At 38.1% G+C, this 26729-nt stretch overlaps 1 protein-coding gene across 1 annotated transcript; it reads left to right on the forward strand.

Annotated features, from left to right (window-relative positions):
• The first annotated feature begins 2350 nt into the window (after positions 1–2350).
• Positions 2351–12466, forward strand: IDI1 (isopentenyl-diphosphate delta isomerase 1). Its single transcript, XM_052000885.1, has 5 exons — positions 2351–2644; positions 6472–6644; positions 7237–7329; positions 9904–10034; positions 10944–12466. The coding sequence occupies exons 1-5, from the start codon at positions 2442–2444 to the stop codon at positions 11259–11261; spliced, it is 918 nt and encodes a 305-aa protein (XP_051856845.1). The 5' UTR covers positions 2351–2441; the 3' UTR covers positions 11262–12466.
• The last annotated feature ends 14263 nt before the right edge of the window (positions 12467–26729 follow it).

Consider the following 26729-nt stretch of genomic DNA (forward strand, 5'->3'; position numbering starts at 1 on the left):
GCAACAGTCTTTCAGAAAATATGTTTTAAAGAAAACATTATTTGACAAGTTGACAAAAATACTGCTGAACTAATAATATACTAATGATAACATTTTGTATGGCTCTTAAATGACAAGAAAAAAATATGAATTAGTCTCACGACTTTGCAGGCTGACAGGTACTATTAGTATTCCCTTTTTCCGAGGAAGAGATTGAGACAAATAGAAATTAAGTGACTTGCCCTGAGACATATAGTTAATAAGTATCCAAAGGAGAAATTTGAATGTAGTTCTTTGGGACTCCAGGCCCAGCCTGTATCCACCAGGCTACCTAGCTGCTTGCTGTCAAAAGCATTCAATTAAAAAAAAAAAAAAAAAAAGCATTAAAGGCCCAATCTATTTTTAAAAATTCATTAAAAAAAATTAAAACATCATTTTCTCTTTGTCCTATTCTCCCCTTTGAATCCATTCATCTACTGGAAAAGGGGATTAAAAATTTTTAACAAATATGCATAATGAAATAAATTTTCCATATGGACCATGCAAAAAAAAATTAATGCCATTCTACATATTTAGTCCATCACTTTTTTTTGTCAGAAGGTGAGTAGCATTTTTTGTCTTTATACCCCTGGAATCATGGCTTTCAAGGACCATTTTTACCATGTCATTGATAATAGTATGTATTATATAGCATATATATGTGTGTATATATACAAATATATGTAACATATATATACATAGTAGCATGCTATATTTTAGCATATATTTTTTAAATATAGATTTTTGTCCTAGTTTTGCTCATTTTTTTTTTTTTTATTTTCAGAGGCAATTAGGGCTAAGTGACTTGACTAGGGTTACACAACTAGAAAGTTTTAAGTGCCTGAGACCAAATTTGAACTCAAGTCCTCCTGACTTCAGGGCTGATGCTCTATCCACTGCGCCACCTAGCTGACTCTTGCTTATTTTATTCTGAATTAGTTCATACAAGTCTGTTTCTCTGAAACTACTGTTTAGAGATTTCTAATGGTACAATATTCAATAATGGTCATTCAACACAATTGTTCAGCTTTTTTCCAAGCGATGCTTCACCTCTTTACTTTCTAGTTCCTTTTCACCACAAAAAAGAACTGCCATGGATATTTTGGGGAGCGCAGAATGCCTCATCCATGCAAGCTACTGTAGGGTGATACCAAGATGACTCACAATCACACAAGGCTGCATTTCTCAAAGGGGAATACAGCTGGTCAGGCCCGAGTGATTGGAGAAACCGGATGCTGCCCTTAGTATAACAATAGATTGCAGCAGTGGTGGTCCACTAGGATCCTACCATCGGTGTTTTAACGCAGTTTGGGCTAAAAAAAAAAAAAAAAAAAAATTGTCCTTCGGAGCTAAGAGCACCGTCCTTAAGGGTATGGGCTATAAATTAGAGCATTCTTTTGTAATGTCGCAGTAAGTAGAGTTAGGGAATTGCAGTCAAGGACACCGAGTCCTCCGGTGATCCTGGCAAAAGGCTATTTATTTCTGCCTTGGTTTCCTTACCAGTAAAACCGGAATGTAAGGATCAGAAGAAAACATATGCAAATATAAATGTTATCTAATATTATCATCTTTCCACGTTATCACTGGCTAATGAAACGGGCATATCGTTAGGTTTTCTAAAGCAAGCAGAAAAGGAACTAGGGGGGAGAAAATCCAAATAAATTAATGTTTTAAAGTTCTGTACTCTTTTGGAAAAAAAAACAGTTATGCCCAGGAATGTACTCTTCGTAAAAAGAAATCCTCTTAAGTATTCCTTAGGAGCAATTTGAATCATGATATAAAAGACATCAGGCCAGCCCTGGGGGGCACCGCAAGAGTCTCTTCCCGCTCCTTCGCTGGCTGGCAGAGGGGCCGACACACAAGGAGCAGTCCGGGCCAAGCTCCGCCTGCAGAGGCCCCGGGCGTCTACAGTTCAAGACGGGAAGCCGAGGGCGGAGAAGAGAGCAGAGGCCGGAGAACAGGTGCAGAAGCAGAATCCAACTAGCTTTCACATAATCACTCTGCAGAGCTGCTCACTCTCTCCCGCCCTTTCCGCAACCAGGATCGCCAACGGATTGGTCAAACCCAACGAGGTCAGGAGGCGCCATTGGCTGTTGGCTGGAACACAAGCCGGCGGGCTCGTCCCGCCCCTTCCTGAAAAAAGAACCACAAGTCCGAGTCGGGGCCCGAGACCGAGGCTTCTCCCCTCTTGCCCCACAGGCGGCGGAATACAGGCTGAGCTCACCAGCCAGCTCCGCGTGGCTCGGCTCCACCTCGATTCCTCCTCCCCACTTCGCTCTACTACGGGACGCCGCCGCCGACCAAGACGGGCAGGACACGAGGGGCGGGCCCGGGAAGGACGCCTCCGCTCTCGCCTGCTGTGGAGCCATCAGGCGATCGGGCTACGTGAAGCTCAGAACGGTCCGTAATTGGTCGGCACGAAGATGTGGCGCGGCGCGGGACGGCTGGCGTTGGCCCGAGCGCTGGAGGGCGGGGCCTGGGCCTCCGCCGAGGGGCGGGGCCGGGGCGCGTCCCCTTTTCTCCCTGTCAGCTGTAGCCGTTTTAGTACGGTGAGTGCCGGCTTTTCGTCCGCCAGTGCAGTCAGCGTAGCGAAGTCGCAGCTCCGGACCCTCAGCGAGAGCGCAGGGTAAGGGGCCGACCCCTCGCTGGGCTGGAGATTTGGACATCCGAGGGGGATCCGGTGTATACCCTCGATGGGAGGGGCTGATGGCGGCGTGGTCTGATGGAGCCCAGGCTCCTGGGGTTCAGCCGCGGTCGCAGGCGCTCGGAGCCCGGAGCAAACCCCTCACCTCCTCAGACCTTCCTCAGCTATGAAAGGGTGCTTCCCCTCTTCCTTGTTATTCCGCTGACATAGCCGGCTCCTCTCTGCCTCCGGATTTAAGTTAAAAGCTGGAGAAGAGCCACCTCCTGGGAAGGGGCTCTCCAAGATTTAAGCTCGGCGGGTTTCCCGGCTTGGAGTAAACCCGGAGTCGTGGGGGGCATCGGACGGGGCTGCGGTGGGGGGAGAGGGAGGTGGCGAGCTCTTTAGCATTGGGAAAAGTGGAGACTAGATAAGCAGGGGACATTTTAATAAATGAATTGGTAACATTTTAAATTCATAATGAGAAATTTTTCATTGGCATTTGGCAACCACGATGAAAAGACACAATTTAGCATAGCATCCAAAGCTGGGAATGATCCTTGTCATTTAACCGCAGCTGCTTAAACTGTGGTTCTGGACCCCATCAAGCTAATTGAGGTGGCGCTAGCAAAATTACGATTTATTATCGGTAAATGTTTGATTTGTACACCTACGTACTTAGATACTTGATTTCAGGGGCGAAAAGGGATCTCAGGTGGAAAAAGGAAACCCCGAGCTCTCTCTCACTGTGTAATTTTGTAGATGAAATGGGGGGCTCAAGAAGGTGGTTGGCTTTTATTAAATAATACTGATTAATAAGAAACTGAGCAGAGAGTTGAACCCCCAAGTGCAGGACTGGGACTAAAAGTTTTGGATGCTACTGAAGCTTAGTGTTAATTACTTTTAAGATGGTGAAATCTTGGGAAGCTAATTTACTTGAGTAACAGCTCAGCACTTTAAACACTGAAAAGTAATTTCTTCACCTTTTCAGCTTGAGAAACAGGTCAGAAGCAGTCTGATTTCCAGTAGTAAAAGGCAGTGGTGTCAAATTCAAATAGAAACAAATTTCAGAGGCTGAATATTGACTTTAAAAATTACAAATTAACATTATCTCTGTTGTATTTTTTATGTATTTTGTTAAATATTTCCCAATTACATTTTAATCTGTTTTGATATGCTCCCATTATGGGGAGGTTTTATGTATCCCACTGCTCAAAAGTACACTTTAAAAAAAATTTTACATGGGCCTACAAAAATTATGACTTGATTTCTTATGTTGACTATATTTTCTGTCTCTCAAATAATGCCTTTTCTTCCTTTCATGTGAACTTTATTTCACATTATGCATTGGATTTTATAATTCAAAGAAACCTTTGCATCCCAACCCTAAATAGAAGGAATACTACTCTAATACACTCAACAAAGAATTAACAAGGCTCTTTTTGAAGATTTCTAATAAAAATATTGATTTTTTTCAAGGTATAGAACCACAATTTTGGACAGTTCTAATTGTTAGGAAGTTTTTTTCCTGACTTAAGGCTTACTTTTCCTTTTTTTTTTTTTTGGATTTTTTTCTTGTTTCTAATTCTGCCCTGAAAGAGTAATCTTCTGATCCCTCTTCTTTCTACTTGAAAGCTTTTCAAATACTTGAAGGGACAGCTTTCAGTATTTCAAGCTAAGTGTGCCCAGTTTTTCCTGCTTCATGTAACATAAACTAAAAACCCTTTACCATTTTGATTATCCTCTTCTGTATTCTTTTCTGTGTTGTTTGCACTGAATCCAATATTCCATGAATCACTCCCTGGAAGGTTACCTTCCTAAGTACAGACCATGGTTGTTAGCTGTCAGGTCCTAATGCTGACTTTTTTGACTTTGCAGTCCATGTAAAACTTTTTATCTTTTTTCCCTCCCAGGTAATAGTGGGTTAAGTGACTTGCCCAGTGTCACACAGCTAGTAGTAAGTACTAAATGTTTGAGACCAAATTTGAACCCAGGTCCTCCTGATTGCTGACTCGGGGCTGGTACCCTATCTACTGAGCCATGTAACTGCCCGACCCTTTATCTTTTTTAGACAAAACTATTGTTATAGGCAGGTATCTTCCATCTTGTACTTGAGTAGTTCATTCATTTATTCCACATACAATTATGTCTTGAATTTTATCTTGAGAATTGGCCTGGTGCTCTAGCCTTAAAAACATTTTGTTGCTCTTTCCCAACTTCTCCAAGTATGAACATGTCATTGATGAGCACAGGTCATGGAGACAGTCTACTGGAGGCCTCTGGCCAACATTGAGCACACTGAGTCATTAACTTATGCTACACTCTAAAGGGATTGTAGAACATTAAAGATTAGAGCTGGAAGACTAGTATTTCACAGATCTGGCCAAATTAGATTAAGAAGAATTTCTGAGCTATGTGGTGTGGTGTTTTGTTTTGTTTTGTTTTGTTTGGGGGGGGGGGGGGGGGGGAAGACTACCCTGACCAATAAAAAGGATTAGAATTTAGATTTTAAAAATATTATGAAGTAGCTACTATTAAATTAACTTTCCCCTCTTCCCCTTAAGAACAGAAACAAACTGCAGAATTTTCTTGTTAAGGCTAATTGTTTCTCATTTGCATTTTACTTCCAAGTATCTTATTGTCCACACTATGATTGTCTCTCGAGTATACTTTATTGTCTTCTTCCTTGCATATGTTTGTTTAAATTTTTAAATTTTTTTTTAGATTTTTAGATCTAGGTAAGGTAAAAATCTAAAAATTTAGATTTTTTTTAAATCTAGGTAAGAATGCCAAAATAGAATTAGAAATTAGATCCACAAAACTGGGCCTAAAACCATAAACTGATAATAATTTTCAGCCAGTCCTGGTCTCTTGAACAACTCCTCTGCGATTAAAAAAAAAAAAAAAAAAAAAAAAGCACATTTTTGCATATCTTCAGCATGATAGAAGTGGCCGAAATGAACTTCCAGAGACTAGTTACTGTACGCCACATGGAAAGCATTTAAGATGAATTGTGATGGGGTTTGGAAATTGTACAAGAAGTGAGGGACAACAGGGAATTCCACATTGGGAAGTCATCTTATTCTAGAGGTGGTTTCATGTATTGTTAAACATATTATTAAGTCCATCCTTTGTGTGAGGATACTAGAGTTAAACAATAACCTTTATTCCCAAAGGGAGAAGTAGACAAGAGGGAAGAAATTTACAGTTAAATATCATACAAGGTAAATCAATTGGGACAAAGTACAAGTGTCAGAGTTATCTGCATACTTAATAGATTAAATTGCCTAAAATTTACAGAATTTGTATAGCTCCTGCAAGAAATGTTTTGGAAAGAGGAGGGACCAGAATCAAGAAGACCAAGGAAAAGCTTATGACAGTAGTCCAAGCAGTAGCTGAACTTGGTAGTCAACTGGGGAGGTCAAAAACTAGGTTGCTGAGTTGAACAGTGAGTGGGAGATGAGGAAGTCAATATACCTAGTTTGGCCTGCAAAGCAAGGAGAGAGAATACAGGATCAAGTACATCTATTTAAGTAGGTACTTGTGGGCATGTTTCTAGTCAGCTGTGAGCAAAAGATAGGAAGAGATTGAAGGTGGTTTTGGTATGGGTGTGACTGGTGAAAAAACTTGTGTCAAGGAGGGGAAGGGAGAGGGATAAAGGTCCAGGTAAGGTCATTAGTCTTGGCCAGGAGCAGCCTCCTTTTCCTCAGTTATCTGGATGAAAGGTGAAGAGGCTGCTCCATGGCATGGAAGGCAGATAGGGATCAATAGAAGATTTCATTGATGGATTTATTAAAAATTTGATAACGTCTGCCACTCCTTTTTTCCATCAGCTTCTTGGGAAGGATTAAACATAGTGTCACGATGCCAGAAATAAATACTGACAATCTTGATGAACAGCAAGTTCAGCTTCTTGCAGAGATGTGCATTCTTATTGATGAAAATGATAACAAAATTGGTGCAGAAACAAAAAAGAATTGCCACCTGAATGAAAACATTGATAAAGGTATAGTTGAATTTTTTTATTCCCAGTTCTTAATAAATTTTATCTGCCATTTCCAATTGGCAAAAAACAGCTCTTCAGAGACTTTGAATATATTGGAAATCATTTTGAAATAAACTAGAGTTGTTATTGTCAGCCACCTCTCCATTTGGGCTTTGGTTAGTCAGTGGCATGGTGGTAATATAAATAATTTTTTGACAATTTTCCCCTCCATTTTTATTTAGATGCTTGAGGTCTCTTTCGTTTTGTAAATGAAGATGAGAAAAGCCAAACTTTAAAGCATGTCAGCCTTGTTATGTAGAAATTATAAAGACTAATTCATCATTCAGAGGGAATCATTGCAAAGTCTAGAGTTGAACTTAGATGGCTTTTTAGATTCCTTCAGCTCTCAATCTATGATCCTATTGCTCAGAATAAACTTCTCTCTTGGTAGTTGATGAAACAGTCTGTTTCACTTTTTCATAAATCTAGCCAAACGTGGGAGGGAAGGTATTATGGGAATTAGGTTAAGATAACTTTCTGAGACCTAATAGGTGAAGAAATAGATTTTTTTAAAGCCATATCAATGTTAATATTGACTTTTTTTTCTCTTCAGGATTATTGCATAGAGCTTTTAGTGTCTTCTTATTTAATACAGAAAATAAGTTATTACTGCAGCAGAGATCAGATGCTAAAATTACTTTTCCAGGTCAGTATACTTATTTTCGGTTTTTTGTAATAAATATCATGAAATGAGCCTGTAGCTTTTGGAGTCATAAAACACTTGGGTTCAAGTCATACTTAATTAACTGTTTGGTCGTGGTATCATGGGCATCCTCATCTATAAACTAAGGATAAAGATACATCTGGTCTTTTGTTGTTTTTTATACAGTACTTTAAGGTTTCTAAAGCATTTTGTATATGCATCTCATCTGAGCCTCACAACACTTATCCTTATTCTCCTCATCTGTAAGAGGAGGCAGTTGGACTCAATGGCTTTTAAAGTCTTTTCCAGCCCTCCATTTTTTACTCCAACGAAGCTAGTGAAATAGGTGAAACAGGTATTAATTTATCCCTTTTTATAGATGAATAAACTGAATGTTAAGAAAAGTTAATTGACTTAGTCACATTGTTATGTTCATAAAGACTGGTAGTGGAACTGAAAGCCTTTTTTTTTCCTTCTTTTTTTTTTCCTGAGGTGATTGGGGTTAAGTGACTTGCCCAGGGTCACACAGCTAAGTCTGTGACTCAGGTCCTCCTGACTTCAAGGCTGGTACTTTATCCACTACACCAATTAACTGCCCCAGGAAGTCTTAATTCTTGAGCCCCCAGTCCACCAGACTGCTTCTCACAGTGTTGTTTAGAATACATGATGATATCATGTATGGAGAGAGCATTATGAATCGTACAACACCTGGGAAAAGTTATTCTTATTTTAGGCTTCTTTGGGGTCAATATCCATTGTGGGTAGGAAGGACTCTTCAGAATTCAGTAGAATTTGGGTCTCAGGAAAGGTTAGGAAATAGAGGTGAGCTCTTAGGTGAGAAGGATGCTCAAAATAAGAAAATTTTAAAGGAACAAAATTTTTCTTTCCCCATGAAAGTGGATTTTCGTGCCTGAGATTAGGGTCATATACTTGTGGAGAATTAAAGAAAACCAAACTGACCCACTTTTTAAGTTTATAAAGAAGTTACATGTATTTAAATGGTAATTCACCCACATAAAGAGGGAAGGAATATGTGTTTGTATCTACATTGTGTGTGTGTACATGTGTTGAGAAAGCTCTCATGATATTCAAGAAAATCTTGACAGGCTTTTGTTCAGTTTTGTATCAGGTGTCAGAGCCGTCAGTAAACACTAGCAAGGTTTATCTCCCAAGTTTAAAAATTCAAAGTATATTTAGTGCTACTCTAAGATGAGATAAGCTAGCTAGGGTTAAATTATATGGTTCAAAACAGTTTAAGATTAAAGATTATGCCTAAATATTTTTATTTTAATCCTGCTCAACATTGTGTATCCTGTTTAAATATAGAATTTAATGTATATACTTAATTGTTTTAATTAAGAATTCAATTTTTATAGGGGAAAAATAATAATTAATCTATCTCTATTAACTGCACCACTGAGAGTCCTAATTGTTTGGATCATATGGCCATAGTCAAGAACAAACTTTCTACTTGGTGACAGCCTACTCTAATTGTAAGCATGCTACAGTTTCTTTTTTATTGCCCATAAAGTCTAGTACAGTGCTGTGCATAGTAGGCTGAATTAATATATGATAACGATGATGATAAGATTCAATAATAATGAAAGATTAATAAATTTGCAATTAAAAAATAACTGTAGAACCCGTGAGCCAGGGTCCACATGCAGGTGTCCAGTATCATCCTGAATCTAGAAGCAAAAAAAAAAAAAAAAGCCTTTAGAGTAGTAATGAACATTGTATGATAATCTAATACAAATGATATATGAAATGTTCCAAAAACCTAGAGGGAAGAAGGCATGGGAGGAGGTGGGGTGTGTTCTTAGGTTAGCTCTCTGGGTAGAACTCTTAAGCTTGCATTTGCAAAGACCCGAGTTCACATTCTGCTTCAGATACGTGACCCTGGACAATTCACTCAATCTTTTTCAGCCTCAGTTTCCTCATCTGTAATATGATGTTAATAATAGCACTTAATTCTTAGGATTGTTGTAAGGGTCAAATGAGATGACACATGCAAAGTCCTTTGAAAATCCTGAAGTACTATTTAAATATTATCATTATCATTATTACCAGAGAAAACCTAAGATGTTTGTTTAGGTGATACATGCAAATTAGTGGAGAAGATTCTAAGTAGAAGACTATCGTGACTTCATGATCATAACTTGACTTTGATATTTTTGTATTTACCAGGGTGTTAATGTCCATTTTAGCAAAGCATTCATCCTTCTATCTTTAAAACTGTTGATATTTAATTTAATAAAGAATACTTTTTAGTATTTCCATTTATGGGACTGATTATACTGGTAAGAAACTGGTAAGAAGCAAATAAATAGTGGCATTGGAAACTCTTCATAACAAGGGGAAGAAGGCATCTCCCAGACCTCTAATTTAGCATAGATTTTTAATATCTTTTCCAAATCTCAAAATAGTCTTTATTTCTAAATACATTAATTTGTATTATAAGCTGATTTTGTTATGTAATATAAAATGAAAATTTCTTTTAATAATGACTCTTCTTCATTCCATGTTCATGGTGTTTCAAGAAATTGAAATAAATTGATCTTTTTTAATATTTTGCAGGTTGTTTTACAAATACTTGTTGTAGTCATCCATTGAGCAACCCAGGAGAACTGGAAGAAAATAATGCCATAGGAGTAAGACGGGCAGCTCAGAGACGGTTAAAGGCCGAATTAGGAATCCCCATGGAACAGGTAACAAATATTATATGCTGCTGATCAACTGAGAGCCAAGTATAAGCGCAAAGTAGTTTTTGATAGCTAAATTGCAAGAGAAATTTTGCATTCTTGAAGTATCTTGTTGAATAAACTGTAGGAAATAACATAATGTTCTCCTCCTTTCCTGGAGATGTTCTCCTTCCTTCTCTTTGAAGGCTCAGCTTCCTTCAATGCTTTGCACAAGTGTTACCTCCTCAAACCTGTTACTATTTCCTTAACTGTTAGAATTCTCTCCCACCTCAGATTATCTTGTATTTACTTAATTAATAGTGTTTATCAAACATTATTCATCATTATATCAAACATTATGTTCAGATAGGAACTGGTATTTTGTTTTGTTTTGTTTTTTCATTTTTGTGTTTGTATTCCCAGTGCCCAGGATGTTGCTTTGTACATAAGACCTGAGATGTTTGTTTTGCATAGATTGTTAAATAAAAGTTCCTAGGAGGTAATCGTTTTGTAAAAATTCCCTAAGAGCCAAATTATACAAATTGAGACATTTTCTTTGCTTCATTTTGAATAGAAATGAGTTATCAGTAATGGGTAATATGTTTCTCCCAGAGAATTTATGATAACTCATTGTTCTCTCAGAAATATTCTCAAAATACATCTTTACATAATGCATGACCTCAATTCAAAATTTCAAAAGGATGAAAATGTATAAAACAATGCTTTCTTGTAGATACTATAATCCCAGGAGACTTTTTAAACTACTCAAATGTAAACATGTTTTTCCAAATATGTCTTGTCTTCCAAATTCCAACAACTGTCTTTTTGTTCAAGATGTTATTGAAATGTTCCCTCAACAAATTATCTTCATCTATATGTGCTTAGAAATGTTAGGATTTTTTTATTCCCTTAACAAATTGTCTATTTTGGTTTCAGGTTCCTCCAGAAGATATTTCCTACCTAACACGAATCCACTACAAGGCACAGTCTGATGGGATATGGGGAGAACATGAAATTGATTACATCTTGTTTGTGAGGAAGAATGTAACCTTAGATCCTGATCCCAATGAGATTAAAAGCTATTGTTATGTGACCAAAAAAGAATTAGAAGAACTCCTGGAAAAAGCAGCTAATGGTGAAATTAAGATTACACCATGGTTCAAAATCATTGCAGACACTTTTCTTTTTAAATGGTGGGATAACTTGAATCACTTGAATAAATTTGTTGAACATGAGAAAATTCATAGAATGTAAAAATGGGTTGGGAAAACTCCACATTAAAGTTGTTTTAAAATTACTTTGTTCTCTTTTATGAGGACCATTATAAATAATATGCTATTTGAATATGTAGAAAGACCATTGGCTTGGTGACTGTAAATTATATGTTTTCAGTACTCACATGGCCAGAAGGTATATATACATGGGGAAGATTTTTTTTTAAACTTAAAAATAAAACCACATTTGCCTGCAGACCTACTCATAGCTAAACTAAATTCTTTTTTTTTTTTAACATGTGCCTAAAAATCGATTTGTGGCAAATTTATATAAATTAAGTTTTACTATAATTGGAACAGACTTTTTCAATATCTAAGTTTCTATAATGGTTTAGATAAAAAATATTTGTCTAAAAGGATAGATTTACTTCTAAAATAATTACCTTTTTATCTGCTTGACTTTTGAAACATGTTAAAATAATTTCAGTATAACTGTATTGAATTAGTGTAGAAGACTTTAAGAACAATGGTGATGTCTCAAAGATTTGGTTTCTTTACCTCTATTCTGGGTAAAAATAGGGGTTAGAAAGTCTGGAAGTGGGCCTTTAAAAAAAAAGGAAGTAAAAGTAGATTTAAGTTTTAGAACTACTCTTTGTATAAATACTTGAATTCAGATAGCACTGTTCTAGGGGGAAATAACAGGACAAAACTTTTTTTTTTTTTTAAGCAGTTTTTCAACTAGGCAGATTTTTCATAGCAGAGTTTTAAAAATCAGAGTGACCACAACTATTCATGAACTAAGAATGTGGTTCAGAAAACATAAGAGCATGACTTGATTATAGAAAAGAACTTCTATTGTAAGATAGTATATAGCAAAATGTTCTAAGCACCAGCCTGATCCAAGTAAATGTAGGTTGTTGAGCTAATAAAATGTGCAATTTTAAATTTTACCTTCTGATTTCTTTTTATACCATTGGAAATCTTGGGACATTCCATTAATCTTAAAAGTTATAATCTAACAAAAGATGAAGAGAAAATTTAAAATTTGCTTCTTAAACCTATGATAATGGGGTTAGGGGAGGGAAAATCATATGTCCTTAAACTTTAACATGTATTTATTTTATAGTTTTTAAATAATTGAACTTTTTTTTTGTTCTCCTAATCTGTATACAGTATAACATGATGGACTTATTTTACTAAACAAAGCATAAATAAAATCAATAAAAAAATTTTCACATTCTTTAACTTTTTGTGGCTGTTGTTCAGTCATTTCCAGTTGTGTCTGACTCTTCTGACCCCATTTAGTGTTTTCTTGGCAAACTTAGTGGAGTGGTTTGCTATTTCTTCTTCCAGCTCATTCACAGATGTCCCAGGTGATACAGCTAGTAACTAACATTATGGCTATTGTATTATCCATTTGTCAAAATAATATTCTGGCAACAGTAGGTTGAAAGAATGAATGAAACATTTGTTAAGCATATACTCTATTCCAAGCACTGTGCTAAGGGCTGGGGGTACAAAAATAAGACAATCCTGACTGTCAGGAGAGAAAGGGCCAGGTACTAATTGGATGGAAAAGTTCTGTAGGATGCTCTGATACTTAATGAAGAAGGATTTTTAAAGAGGAGGAGGAGGAATGAACCAGCCGGTTGTTAATTATACATGGTATCCAACTTTGGAGCTTTCTAGCAGTTTCAGGCACCTCCAAGTGACTTAAGACATGAGTGAGCTTCCAAAATTGGAACAGACATGAGTGCATTATCAAGTTCTCCAGGACACCTACTCAATCTTAATATTTCAATATAGTTTCCTAAGTAAACAAACTCCTGGGAAGGTATCCTAGAGAAGCATGTGTTTATTCTCTCACCAGGAATTTGACATGCTATGACTGCTAAAGATCAGTACTTCCTCACTGACTTGAATTAAATCTTCCAGAATTAGTTGAATCTAATGGTAATATTGTTCTGAAATAGTTTACTTAGTTTTTAACATTTATCAACTTTGTAATGACATTATCTGAGTTCAATGTAGGGCATTTGGGGTAACGATAGTTAAAACCTTTTGGGTTAAGTACTACCATTGTGCTAGGTACTTAACCTCCCTGGTACCCAATTTCCTCAGTAAAATGAGATTGGACTAAACGTCCTCTGAGGATCCCTTATAGCTTGAGATTTATGAACCTACTCATTAGATAATGATTTATTGCCCCACCTTCAATTAAAATAAAACACCGTTGTAGGAAATCTCATTAACTATTGACATCTTAAATAAGTTTATCTGTTTTTCCAGACTTTCCTTGACTTTGATATGTTTACATTTTCAATCATTTATTCTTTCTTTCATTTTTTGTTTTGCTTACCATTGTAGATCCAGGTTTTTCTATTCTGCCAATTATTGTTCCTGTTTAAACCATAAATTTTGTTTTCAAAATTCTTATTTCTCTTTTAAACCAGTTGGGAGCATCTTACTGTGATTCCATGTTCTCTTTAGAATCCACAGAGGTCTCTGTCTCATTATAAGTTGATTAATTTTCCTTTGTTTTCAAATATTTATTTATAGATTCCATAATCCCTCTACCTGATTTGAAGGCCATATTCACTTCTGTTACCAGTACCTTCCTATTGATTCATATACTCAAGACCTTAAATTGAATTTTCTTCCTCCTGAAATCAGTTTTATGATTAAGGAGGATTCTAGCAAGAATCTAACTGCAATGATTAAAAGAGAGGCCCCTCCTGTCATAGAACAACCTATTTCCTTTTCCTTTTTGAGATAAACAGTGGAGGCATCTTTAAACTCCTGAGGGTGTGATGACTGCGTATTTAAAATCAGCCGGAGTCAGGAATTCAGGTTAAAGGAAATATCTTCAATCTTTATTGAAGTGAAGAGGTGAAAAAGGATTGTGATAGCAATATGGGCAGCTGTGACAGGAAGCCAGCTAGCAGAGAGAGATCTGAGCTGACAAGCCGTGGCAATGGCAATACGTGCAGTCTCTCCTTCCCCTTCCTTTTCCACTCCCCTGCCTCCACCCACCAAAATCATCATTTCCTATATAACACATCAGGACTTGCACAAAGAGTGGGTGGGGAGCCATTCTTTCTCCAAGTTTATATATTAATAGAGTATGGTCCAATTACTATTTAGCCTCATGTGCTTGGGACCTCAGCGCATCAACTCAAGCCTCAGCCCATTACATCTCCCAGTTTCTTTTGTTTTGGAACACAGGTGGTCATGCCATCCCTAACTCCTCAAGGAGGTCAGAGCCCCCAAGGGGAGGTGATCACACCCTCCCTGACTTCTCAGGAAAGGAGGTGAAAGCACTAAAAAGGAGATAATCACCCCCTCCATGATATCTCAGGGAGATGAAAAGCACCAAAGGAAAGTGGGGGTTGCTAGTGGGTTTCTGGGCTGAAGGGTCTTATTATGCACAAACCCATCAGCATGGGAACACATAGCACATAGCACATAGCAACAATGCAGAGGCTATTAGTGATGACTCTCCCCACAGTCAGTGCAGGCTTGATGTGGTATAACAAACATGAATTATACACCCAAGTAATGGTATAACAAACAATGTAAATCAACATGGTATTGTAAAAGATTGCCAGAAGTCTTAGAAGGAGGGTATGTAAACAGCAGTCACACATACACCTTCTTCAACAGCCAAGAGATAGTCTAAAACCAATCTATTGTCCATTGCTTCACATATCAGGGAATCCAATGATCCCCCCAAGTTTTTGAAGTCCTGCAAAAGTCTTTTTATGTGTTAGGGAATCCAATGATTCCAGCAGATTTTGAAGTCCTGTAAGAGTCTTATCATTTCTCAGAAAATCCAATGATTCCTGAGGGGTTTCAAGTCTTATGTCTCAAAGAATCCAATGATTCCTGAGGGCTTTAAAGTCCTACAACAATCTTATGTCTCAGAGAATCCAATGATTTCTTAGGTTTTGAAGTCCAACAATTTTCTGTCCATGAGTCAAATGCCATAACTGCCACGCTCTTTCAATGGTGAGCACAATCAGCAACAGCACAAGCCGATATTTCTTGGGTCTTCTCCTTCGTTTCAAGGGTCTGCTCTGTCTCTCTGTGATGGACAAGGCAAATACGGCTCGTTGGCACCCATCTGATTCCTTCTCCACCTGTAGAGATACAAGCAAACCCTCTCCCCCAAGCAGTTAGCCTATCAAGTCCCTTCCATTCATCACTTTCTGGGTCTCTCTCCACATCACCTGGCGATTATCTAGAGATAGTGGAGCTGCTCGCACTGGACACTGCCCTTCCGGTGGGTTATAAAACCTGGCTGCCAGAGCCAGTGCATCTTTGTCAAAAATCAAGAAGTTAATAGTATAAAATGCTAGATTTAGTAGTTCTCTAGGGTTACCTGTGGCTCCCCCTTTCTTTTGTTTTTGGAGCAGCGTCTTAACGTCTCTGTTTCTCCTCTCTACTATTGCCTGTCCTTGAGGATTAAAGGTATGCCAGTGGTGTGTAAAATCTTATGCTGTGCACAAAAGTGTGCAAAATATTTGGAGGTATATGCAGGACCATTGTCTGTTTTTATTGCTTGTGGCACACCCATAATGGCAAATGCTTATGTGAGGAATTCAGTGACCACTTGGGCTGTCTCTTTTGCTGCTGGTATGGCAAAAGTGAATCCTGAAAAGGTGTCTACCACAACATGGATAAAAGATAGACGACTGAAAGATTTATAATGGGTCACATCCATTTGCCAGATTTCATTGGGTCTCAAACCACGAGGGTTCTTCCCTGGAGGCAGTGTAGGAGCGTGGAAAGGAAGGCAAGCTGTACAGCTTTTCACTATGCTCCTAGCTTCTTCTTTTGTAATCCCAAATTGTAAACGCAAAGCTCGAGCAGCCTGATGGTATTTAGAATGGGATTCCTGGGCCTCCTGAAATAAAGGCGTACTGGCCAACATAGTTAAAAGGCTATCTGCCTTTGAATTCCCATCAAAAATAGGACCTGGGAGTCCACTATGTGAGTGGACATGCAAGATATAAATCTTACCTGGATGTTTTCTCACTTGCTCCTGAAGTTCCTTAAAGAGGTGATATATATTAGAAGCTGCAAATTTTATTTGGGCTGTGGCAATTCTTTGTACCACACCTACTGAATAGGCTGAATCAGATATTATATTTATGTCTCCTTGGTAATAAGTGAGAGCTAACATGATCGCATATAATTCGTTCTGCTGAGTGGACTGAAAAGGAGTTCTGACTACTCTCTTTATTGTAAAGTCATGAGAGTATACAGCACAAATATTGTGTTTGGATGCATCTGTAAAGATAGTTAGTCCTTTAAGAGGAACTTTAGAAACTTTTTCTTCAAGAATGCATCACCAATTATGTAAAAGTCTGGTTATCTTTAATGGAGACCCATGTGTAAAATTTGGAGCCATGGCTAATAAAATTTGCCACTCTGGGATGATCTCACAGCACACATTAATTTGTGTATTGGTGTAAAAGGTGTATATCTTGTCAGGTCTTGTCCCAAATAATTGTACTGCTCGCTTAATGGCCTTTAATAAAATTCTAGCCACAAGCACTGGGTAAGGAGTAAAGCTTTGTTCTGGTTGTGCCAGGAAGTTCACCCTCTCTATCACACTGTTTCCTTGATGAAGGACTGCTGTGGGTGCCTCTTATGTGGCAAAAACTGATATTTCCAAGGGTTTTTGAGTGACTCTTTCAACCACATTGGATAACGCCAGTTCAGCTTTTCTCAAAGCCTCTTGAGCTTCTTTTGTAAGCTGGCGTGGTGAATTTAAAGCACTGTCTCTCCTTAAAATGTCATATAATGGTTGTAACTGATAGGTAGTCAAGCCTAACACTGGTCACATCCATTGGATATCTCCTATCAATTTCTGAAAATCATTTAAGGTGTTTAGCTTCTCTGTTCTTAAGGACAGTTTTTGCACTGTAAGCACCTTAGGGTATACTTCATATCCTAAATATTGAAAAGGAGCATGTCTTTGAATTTTCTCTTCAGCTATGTATAATTTGTAGTATCTTAGTGTTTCTATGGTCTTTTGTAGACATGCTTCTAGCATTTGTTCCTCAGGTGCACATCCCAATATATCATCCATATAATGTAATAGCATAACTTTTGGAAATGCTTTTCTTATTGGAGTAAGAGCAGCAGCAACATACATTTGACATCTAGTAGGGCTGTTTTTCATTCCCTGTGGCAAAATTGTCCATTCATATCTTTTATAAGGCTCAGATAAGTTAACACTGGGCACTGAAAAGGCAAATCTTTTCATATCCTCCTTATCCAGAGGGATAGAATAGAAACAATCCTTAATATCGATGACCCAAAGAGGCCATTCTCTAGGCAATTGAGTAGGAGATGGAAGTCCAGGCTGAAGAGTTCCCATAGTTTCCATCTGTTCGTTCACTTTTCTTAAATCAGTGAGCATCCTCCATTTTCCAGATTTCTTTTTTACAACAAACACTGGAGAATTCCAAGGACTTAGAGAAGGTTGTAAGTGCCCTTGTTCAAGCTGCTCCTGAACTGTATCTAATAAGGCCTGAATTTTATCGCTACCTAAGGGCCGCTGTTCTATCCACACTGGTGTATCAGTTTTCCATTGGATAGGAACAGGTAAAAGTGTTGGCAGGCCTTCAATAGCAGCCTTGCTTAAAAAAACTGAAGTACTCATTTTTAACCCTAATTGCTGTAAAACGTCTCTTCCCCACAGATTGATGGGTATTTTTTTAACTATAAAAAGAGTAAAAACTCCTGTTTTGCCTTCAAAAGTCGATCTCATAGGGGTAGGACTAACTTCAGCTGCTATTGATCCTCCTACTCCAGACATGTAGGTGTCTGCTTTAATCTTTGGCCAGTGACTGGACCAATTGGCACCTCTAATAACTGTACGATCTGCATCTATGTCTACCAATCCTTCAATGGTAGGCCATTTATATTGATCATGAGCATAGGTCGGTCAGCTGTTACAGCTGCTGTCCAGTATATTCCTGGATTTTGTGGTCTGGAGTCAGAACCTGAGTGACTATCACCAGGTTGCTTATTAGGATTCTGTATGAGTAAACCTGATGCTACTACTTCTCCTGGGTGATAAGTCACACATTGTCTACTTGTATTAGTGACTGGGATATTATCTACACATTCCTCAGTTTCCCACATCAGTGTGTGGATGGACACTGTTTTGTACGTACAAAAAGGAGGTGAAATGGTCAAGCCTACTGTGCCTGGAGGAAAGGGATGTATAGGCTGGAGAGGAACAGATTTCACCTCTCCAGGGGGTATCTCAGCTGTCCTAGCTGCATACAGCTCTATTCTCCCCAATTGTAATTCCTTTCTGCCATCAGGTTGCTTCCTGGCTGGTTGATTGTGTTATCCCCTTCTCCCATCATATGGCTTTCTGGCTAATTGATCATGGCTGGGTACTGAACTTGTAGGCACTCTCTGGGTGCACCGTTGGCTGCCATCATGCCCCGAGTGTTTTTTGCCTGGGGCCCTGGGGCTGGGCCCCTCATCCCATTTCCCTGAATCTGTCTACATTCTGAGGCCCAATAGAAGCCTCTGTTGCATTTTGGACATGGGGTATTAGGTCTTGTTCTCTCACCCTGTTTTCCCATTCTATCTTTTTACCAACATTGAGCTTTCAGATGCCCTACTTTTCTACACTGAAAGCATCGACGAGTCTCTCTGGAAGTCCCTTGCCAGGAGGGACTTTCTTCCCATATTTGGATTTTGGGAAGTCTGCATCATAGCCTGGCTATAAAAGGCATGAGCTCCTCTAAAGGAGCATCCTTGTGCAGTCCCAGTATAATTCTTCTGCAAACCTCATTAGCATTTTCCTTAGCAAGTTGCCTTATCAAAATGTCTGTTATTGCATTTTCTCCATTTGTTCTTGTGATAACTGTCTGCAAACGTCCCACAAAGTCAGCAAAGGGTTCATTTGGTCCTTGTGTTATTTTTGTGAAAGCCCCACCCTTGTCATCTTCATTGTGGAGAGAAGCCCACGCTTTGATAGCATTAGCAGCAATTTGCTCATATGCTGCTATAGAATAATTGATCTGTACTGTGACGTCTGCATAAGAACCTACACCTGTTAGTAGGTCACAGGTGATTGCAGTATGAATTCCACTTTGACTATTTTGTTGGGCTTATATCCTACAGAGCTCACTATATTCAGAAAGCCACAAGTAGTTCTGTCCAGGTTCTAGGCATATTCTTGCTATAGATTTCCAGTTATTAGGGGTCAAGATTTCAAAAGCCAAATTCTGTAATAACATCATAACATAAGCTGATGTAGCCCCATAAAGAGTGCAAGCTTTTTTCAGGTCTTTGAGGATTTCTATATCAAAAGGAGAGTATCTTCTACTTTCTTGACCTGAAGAATTAAACTGTTGAATTACAGGAAAAATGTGGTGTTGAAATTCTGATACATTTCTCCCTTCCGCTTTGGCCTTAATTAGTCCCTTTTGCAATCTATTCATAGGAGCAGCTGGATGCTGGGGGGGAAGTGCTGGTGCTGTCACTTCCCTCCTCCCCCCTCCCCCACTACCCCTCCTCCTTCCATCCTGGAGGGTGGAGTTGATGGAGGGGAATCAATTACCTGCTCCTTAGGTGGGGCTGAAGCTGCCTCAGATTCACCCCACTCTTGAGCCTCACTTAAGTCTCCCTGCCCTGTGGGGATATGGTCATTAATCTGTTCTTTGTCTTCCTCCTTTATCTCAGGCTTCCCCATTTAGCTATTCCTAGAGTTTTTTCTTTTTCTCCTAGAACTTATATGGTATCTTAAGGCCAACTGTATCATATTGTATAAATAGAATGCTTCGATGGAAACTGAATGAGGACCGTTTTCATTGTAATATGTGGAGAGCTGTTGACCAACCAATGCCCAGTTATCTAGAGAGATTTGCTCTTCCTCTAAGAACCAAGGGGAGGTGCGTTTTAATGTACCCAGAAGTCTAGCTGCCTGTTCCCCAGTTACAAGTAGCCCTTGATCTTCTATCAGCTTAAGCAGGCTTTCTATAGTGCCACTCCTGGGTGGAGCTGGGGGTGGGGGATAGAGAATCTTTACCTAGGATCTGTCCCATTTCATCCAAAAAGTTACTAGTTTAGTCTTTAAGAAAATAAGTTCCCTGTTTGTCTTATACTCACCTAAGTTCCTGGTCACTGGAGACTTCTTCAGTGAAAGTAGGGTCCTTGGTTCCCACGCTTGGGCGCCAAGTGTAATGACCGCGTATTTAAAATCAGCTGGAGTCAGGAATTCAGGTTAAGGGAAAAATCTTCAATATTTATTAGATGAAGAGATGAAGAAGGATTGCGATAGCAATATGGATAGCTGCGACAGGAAGCCAGCTAGCAGAGGGGGATCGGAGGTGAAGGGCCATCGCAATGGCAATGCGAGCAGCTGTGACAGGACACCAGCCAGCAGTCTCTCCTTCCGTTTCCCTTTCCCCCCCGCCTCCACTCACCAAAAACGTCATTTTCTATACAACACATCAGGACTTGCACAAAGAGTGGGCAGGGGCCATTCTTTCTCTAAGCATATATATTAATAGAGTATGGTCCAATTACTATTTAGCCTCACATGCTTGGGACCTCAGTGCATCAACTCAAGCCTTAGCCCATTACATAAGGGAATAACCTTCATTTCTCAGAAAACCCAGAAAATGTTATTTCAGTTTTTGTATGAGCAGTGGATGCCCTGCCTTGTAAATCTCAGCTGGAATAAAATCAACATAGGTACTTTGCCACATGATAGGAGCTTAATGACATTCACATTCTCTTCTTTAGGTGGAAGTTTGACTTGAGAGGGATTGACTTCAAGATAGGGTATATGGCTAATGATTGCAAAACTTATGCCACATATACAGCAGCAGGGCTGCTGTAAGAATAAAATGTGAATATTTATAAAGTACTTTGCAAACTTCAAAGTGTGATATAAATATTATTTTTAAAGTTATCACTGTAAGCCATCCAAAAGACAAATAAATCCTTCCCTGCCCCGAACCCTTGATGGAAATGTAGATTAGCAGATTAGAAAGTGTTTGTTCCCAGACTTAAGATGGTACAGTAAAGGCAAGAACTCTCCTAACCTCTCCTCCAAACTGCTCCAAATTCCTTTAAATAATGACTCTAAAATTTTTAGAGCATCAGAACACTCCAAAAATAGAGTAAAATATTTTCCAGCCAAAGACAACTTAGAAGGTCAGCAAACAAAGTCTGTGGCACCAGGGTGGGAGTCCAGCATTCAGTCTCAGTACAGGCCATGCCAGTGTTGCCCCAACCCCAGTAAATGCCAGTAAATGGGTCTAAGGAGTTCTGAATCAGTGGCAGTACTGGTGGCTTCCAGATCTCTCAGCTCAAAGACACCAAAGAGGAGTTGGAAGGTCATCAGAAAAGTTCTGTGGCAATAGAATGGAAGTTCAGTGTACAATCCCTGCACAGGCCATGACAATTTAGTCTGGCCCCAGCACTAGCAAAGCAGGACTCTGTTGCTGTAGGACACTAGATCTTACAATTACAGGTGGGAGGGGATACTCCTAACATTTCCAGGCAGAAAAGAGAGCTTGTGGTCAGATCTCTACAAGGATCTCTGAAGACAGCTGTACAAAATCCCTGAAGCTTGGGACAGGGGACCCTTCACCCTGGAAATAGAGCCCTACTTTAACAAAGAGTAAAAAGCTGAGTAATAGATTAGGAAAATGAGCAGACAACAGAACAGGTTTGTGATCATAGAAAGTTAGTATGGTGACAAGGAAGATCAAAACACACAGAAGAAATCAATTTAAAGTTCCTACATCCAAAACTTCCAAGAAAAGTAAAAAATAGTCTCAAGCTATGAGAGAGCTCAAAAAGGATTCTGAAAATCAAGTAAGGGAAAGGGAGAAAAAATTAAGAAAAAAAAGTGAGAGTGGTGCAAAAGGAAATACAAAAAGCTAATGAGAAGAATGCCTTAAAAAGCAAAATTGACCAAATGGAAAAGGAGGAACAAAAGCTCATTGAGGAAAATAATTCGTTAAAAATTGGAATTGAGGGGCAGCTAGGTGGCACAGTAGATAAAGCACCATCCTTGAAGTCAGGAGGACCTGAGTTCAAATATGGGCTCAGACACTTGACACTTCCTAGATGTGTGATTCTGGGCAAGTCACTTAAACCCAATTACTTCAGAGGGGGAAAAAATTTAGAATTGAGCAAATGGACTAATGACTTTATGAAAAATTAAAATAAAATAAAGCAAAACAAAAAATGAAAAAATAGGGGGAAAGATGTGAAATATCTCATTAGAAAAACAACTGCTTTGGAAAATAGATCCAGGAGAAATAATTTAAGAACTATTAGTCTACCTAAAGTTTGACCAAATAAAGAGCCTGGACCATCATCTTTCAAGAAATTATCAAGGAAAACTGTTCTGATATTCTAAAACCAGAAGGTAAAATAGAAACAGAATGAATCCACTAATAACTTTCAGAAAGAGATACCAAAATGAAAATTCCCAAGAATATTAGAGCCAAAATTTGAAACTACCAGGTCAAGGAGAAAATATTGCAAGCATCTGAAAGAAACAATTAAAATACAGTGAAGTCACAGTCAGGATAACATAAGATTTAGCAGCTTCTACATCAAAGGACTAGAGGGCTTGGAATATGATATTCTAGATGGAACTAGAATTACAACCAAGAATCATATACCCAACAAAACTGAATATAATCTTTCATCAAAAAAGGTGGATATTCAATGAAAAGAGAGTTTTTAAGCATTTGTTATGAAAAGAACAGAGCTGAATGGAAAATTTTATTTTCAAATACAGGACTCAGGAGAAGCGTAAGGAAATTAGTGTTATCTTAAGGGATTTAATGATGTTTCTCTTTTTACCTTCCTACATGGGAGGTTGATACTTGTAACTCATTAGAGCTTTTTCATTATTTTGGCAGTTAGAAGAGATATATGTAGACAAGAGGCACAAGTGTGAGTTGAATATGAAGGAATAATATTTTTTTTAATAATGAAATTAAGGAGTGAAAGAGGAATTTACTGGGAGAAAGGGAAAGGGAGAAGTAGAATGATATAAATGATCTACCATAAAAAGAATCATGAAAAAGTTTTTACAGTGGAGGTAAAGAGGGAGAAGAAATGGGAAGGAGTGAACCTTACTTTCCCTGGAATTGGCTTAAAGAGGAAATGATATACCCATTCAATATGGGTATATAAATCTATCTTATCTAGCAGAAAAATAGGAGAGGAATGAAAAAAAGTGAAGGGGGATGGGTGATAGAAGAGAGCATATTGGGGAGGGAGTGATAAGTAGCAAAACACTTTTGAGGAGGGACAAGGTGAAAGAAGAGAGAGGACAGAATAAATGGGAGAAATACAGTTAGCAATAGTAAGCGTAAAAAAAAAAGTTTGAAATGAGTTTCTCTAATAAACCATCATTTCTCAAACATAGAGGGAACTGAGTCAAAGTTATTAAAAAAAAAAATAAAAGCCATGTCCCAATTGATAAATGATCAAAAGATATGATCTATGCATACCCTTTGACATAACAATACTACCACAAGATATGGATACCAAGAGACTTTAAAAAAAAAAAAAAGGAAAAGGACCAATGTGTATGAAAAATATTTATAATAGCCCTCTTCTCAGGGCAAAAAAAAATGGAAATTGGGGGGATGTCCATCAATTGAGCAATGGCAAAATAAATTGTGGTATGTGTTTGTGATGGAATATTATTGTTCTATAGGATATGACATGCAGAATGCTCTCAAAAAATAACCTAGAAAGTCTTCCAAGAACTCAAGCAAAGTGAAATTTTCTATATACAAAATAATAGCAATGTTCTGGGATGATTAGCTGTAAATAACTTTGCTATTCTCAGCAATACAATGATCCATGACTATTCTGAAGGACTTATGATGAAAATTCCTATCCATACCCAGAAAAGGAACTGATTGTGTCTGAACATAGATTGAAACAGACTCTTTCTTTCTCTCTCTCTCTCCTTATTTTTCTTGAGGTTTTTTTTAAAACTAGGATGGAAGATCTGTTTTGTTTTACAACATGACATTTATGGAAACGTTTTGCATAATTTCACATGTGGTTTCTTAATGGGGACTGGAGTGAGGATAAGGGAAAGCACATGGAACTCAAAAAATTAAAAAGCATGTAAAAATATTTTAAATGTAACTGGAGAAAATATTAAATAAATGTTTTTTTAAAAAGAAGATGTTTATTCTCTCTCTAGGAACACAAGAAACTTCTTCAAAGGCCAGTGCCTGATTGGATGTGAATCCAACGTAAATATGTATTGTCCATATGCTTCAAATATTTATGGGAAACAGTTTATATTCAGATACCTTATCCCATAGAAACATCTTTGTTGACCAAATTTTGCTTCTTCTTGTCTTTGCAGGAAATAATCATAAAACAGCCTTTTACAGATTTGTAAACTTGAATTCAATCAACCATTAAACATGTATTATATACTTTTTATATATGAGGCACTGCACTAAATAAAGAAGAAGAAGAAGAAGGAGGAGGAGGAGGAAGAGGAAGAAGAAGAAGAAGGAGGAGGAGGAGGAAGAGGAAGAAGAAGAAGAAGAAGAAGAAGAAGAAGAAGGAAGAAGAAGAAGGAGGAGGAGGAGGAGGAAGAAGAAGAAGAAGATAGTCCCTGATCTTCAGGACTTCAGGATCCAGGAAATCCAAGAAACAAACAAAAATATGCAAACAAGCTATATAGAGGATAAATAGAAAATAATTAACAAAAGAAAGACATTAGAATTAAGAGGAGTTGGGAAAGGCATCCTACAGAAAATGAAATTTTAGTTGGGACTTACAGTTAGCTAGGAGGCAGAGATGAGGAGGGTGAATATTACAGGTAAAAGGAAGAGCCAGGGAAAATGCCCTGAATTGTAAACAATGGATCTACTTTCTACACTATTTTTAAGCTTTATTCCACAACTTGCTAGCTGTGTAAATCTTGCACAAGTCAATAAATCTCTATGGGCTTTCCCATATAATAAGTTTCCTTATTTATAATCTGAAAGACATTGATATAGTTGATATCTAGGTTTCTTACTGCTCTAAATTTGTGGTCCTATAATTCCTATCAATGAACTGAAAGAAATGAGAGAAAAAAGGGAGTTCACTTTGACAAAAAATCATTAAGCAAGCCCTGTGTGTACTACTAAAATCTAAGCATACAAAAAACCACAGTCCTTTCCCTCAAGGAAAGTATAGCTCTAAGATACAGGGCCAAGGGAGCATATAAAATAGCATTATCCTCTTCAGAGTTATCTCTTGGGTTTCTTTTAACCAAACATTCTTTCTTGATTGCATTTTTTATTTTCTTCTGCTTCCTCATTTTCCTAAGCCTCTCTTCATAGTTTGGGATGTTGATCTAGTTCCCTCTATAGACTTTGATCCAGGCATAGAATTTTCCCCGTTCTGGATCTAGTTCCCTCTGTAGTTCTATGTTGCTGCTACTGCTGCTTAAAATGAAGGGATGAGCACTAGGTCCCCACATTCTATCTCAATGTCTGACTTTTGTCTGTTTTCTCATGGTCCACTTTGGATGCAGAGACAGATAGCATCCAAATGGTCAGGGAATGGTTCTGTCTCCTACTTATATCACCAGTGGTAACCAGTTGGTGCTAGACTTTGTGCAATGTTCCTTACAGTATGTTATTCTCAGGTGCTCATTTGTCCCTGTCTCATGCTGTGGCTCCCAGTAATCTCAGTAGTGTATACCCGTCCCTGTTTCCTATCTTTGTTCCCTATTCTGTTCTAAGAGGCCAGGAATTTAATTCTGGCTTTAGGATCTAATTAATGGGGCTACTCTCAACTTCCATTTCTGCTGGAGTATTTTTGTTCAGATAACCCATGGACTTCAGGACCATTTAGTGGAAATTTCTCTAGCTTCCCTGACATGATTCTCAGGCTTCACATTGGTTTATTGGAGCTCCTGCTATCTTCCCTCATATAACTCTCCTCTAGCACCAATGGGCTTCAGGTTGCTCAACCCATGCAGTCTCTGGCTTCCCTCGCATAATCCCTCCTCCAGGATGCTCTGATTTCTGCATTGGTAAATAAAACTCAAACTCATTTCCCTGCTGCTGTTTTCCCAATACTTGCAGACTTAATTGTTATTTGGGGGTTTTCTTGGTTGTTAGTTTAGTTTTGATTATCTGGGACAATAGTAAGGAGTTTATTTTTGCTTCTTTTTGGTTTTCTTTTACTGGAATATATTGTGAGACCTAGACTGTGCTAAAACTTTCACATCATCATCTTAGCTAGAAGTCTTTCCAAAGATCTTTTTATATGCCTTCCTTTTTCCTCTACAGGAATTCATAGTCAGACAGTCTTTTTAAAAATTATCTCCCACCCCTTTTGAATCATTTTTTCTTTTAGATTCTTTGATCTTGGGATCCTATCTATATTTTCTCTAAATTTTTTGAAATGGGGATTCTAAAATTCTAATGTGATATCAGGTTCCCTTTCATAAATTGGTGGGAGTCAAAAC

Source organism: Antechinus flavipes, chromosome 5 (assembly GCF_016432865.1).
Source record: "Antechinus flavipes isolate AdamAnt ecotype Samford, QLD, Australia chromosome 5, AdamAnt_v2, whole genome shotgun sequence".
In the NCBI taxonomy this organism is placed as follows: domain Eukaryota; kingdom Metazoa; phylum Chordata; class Mammalia; order Dasyuromorphia; family Dasyuridae; genus Antechinus; species Antechinus flavipes.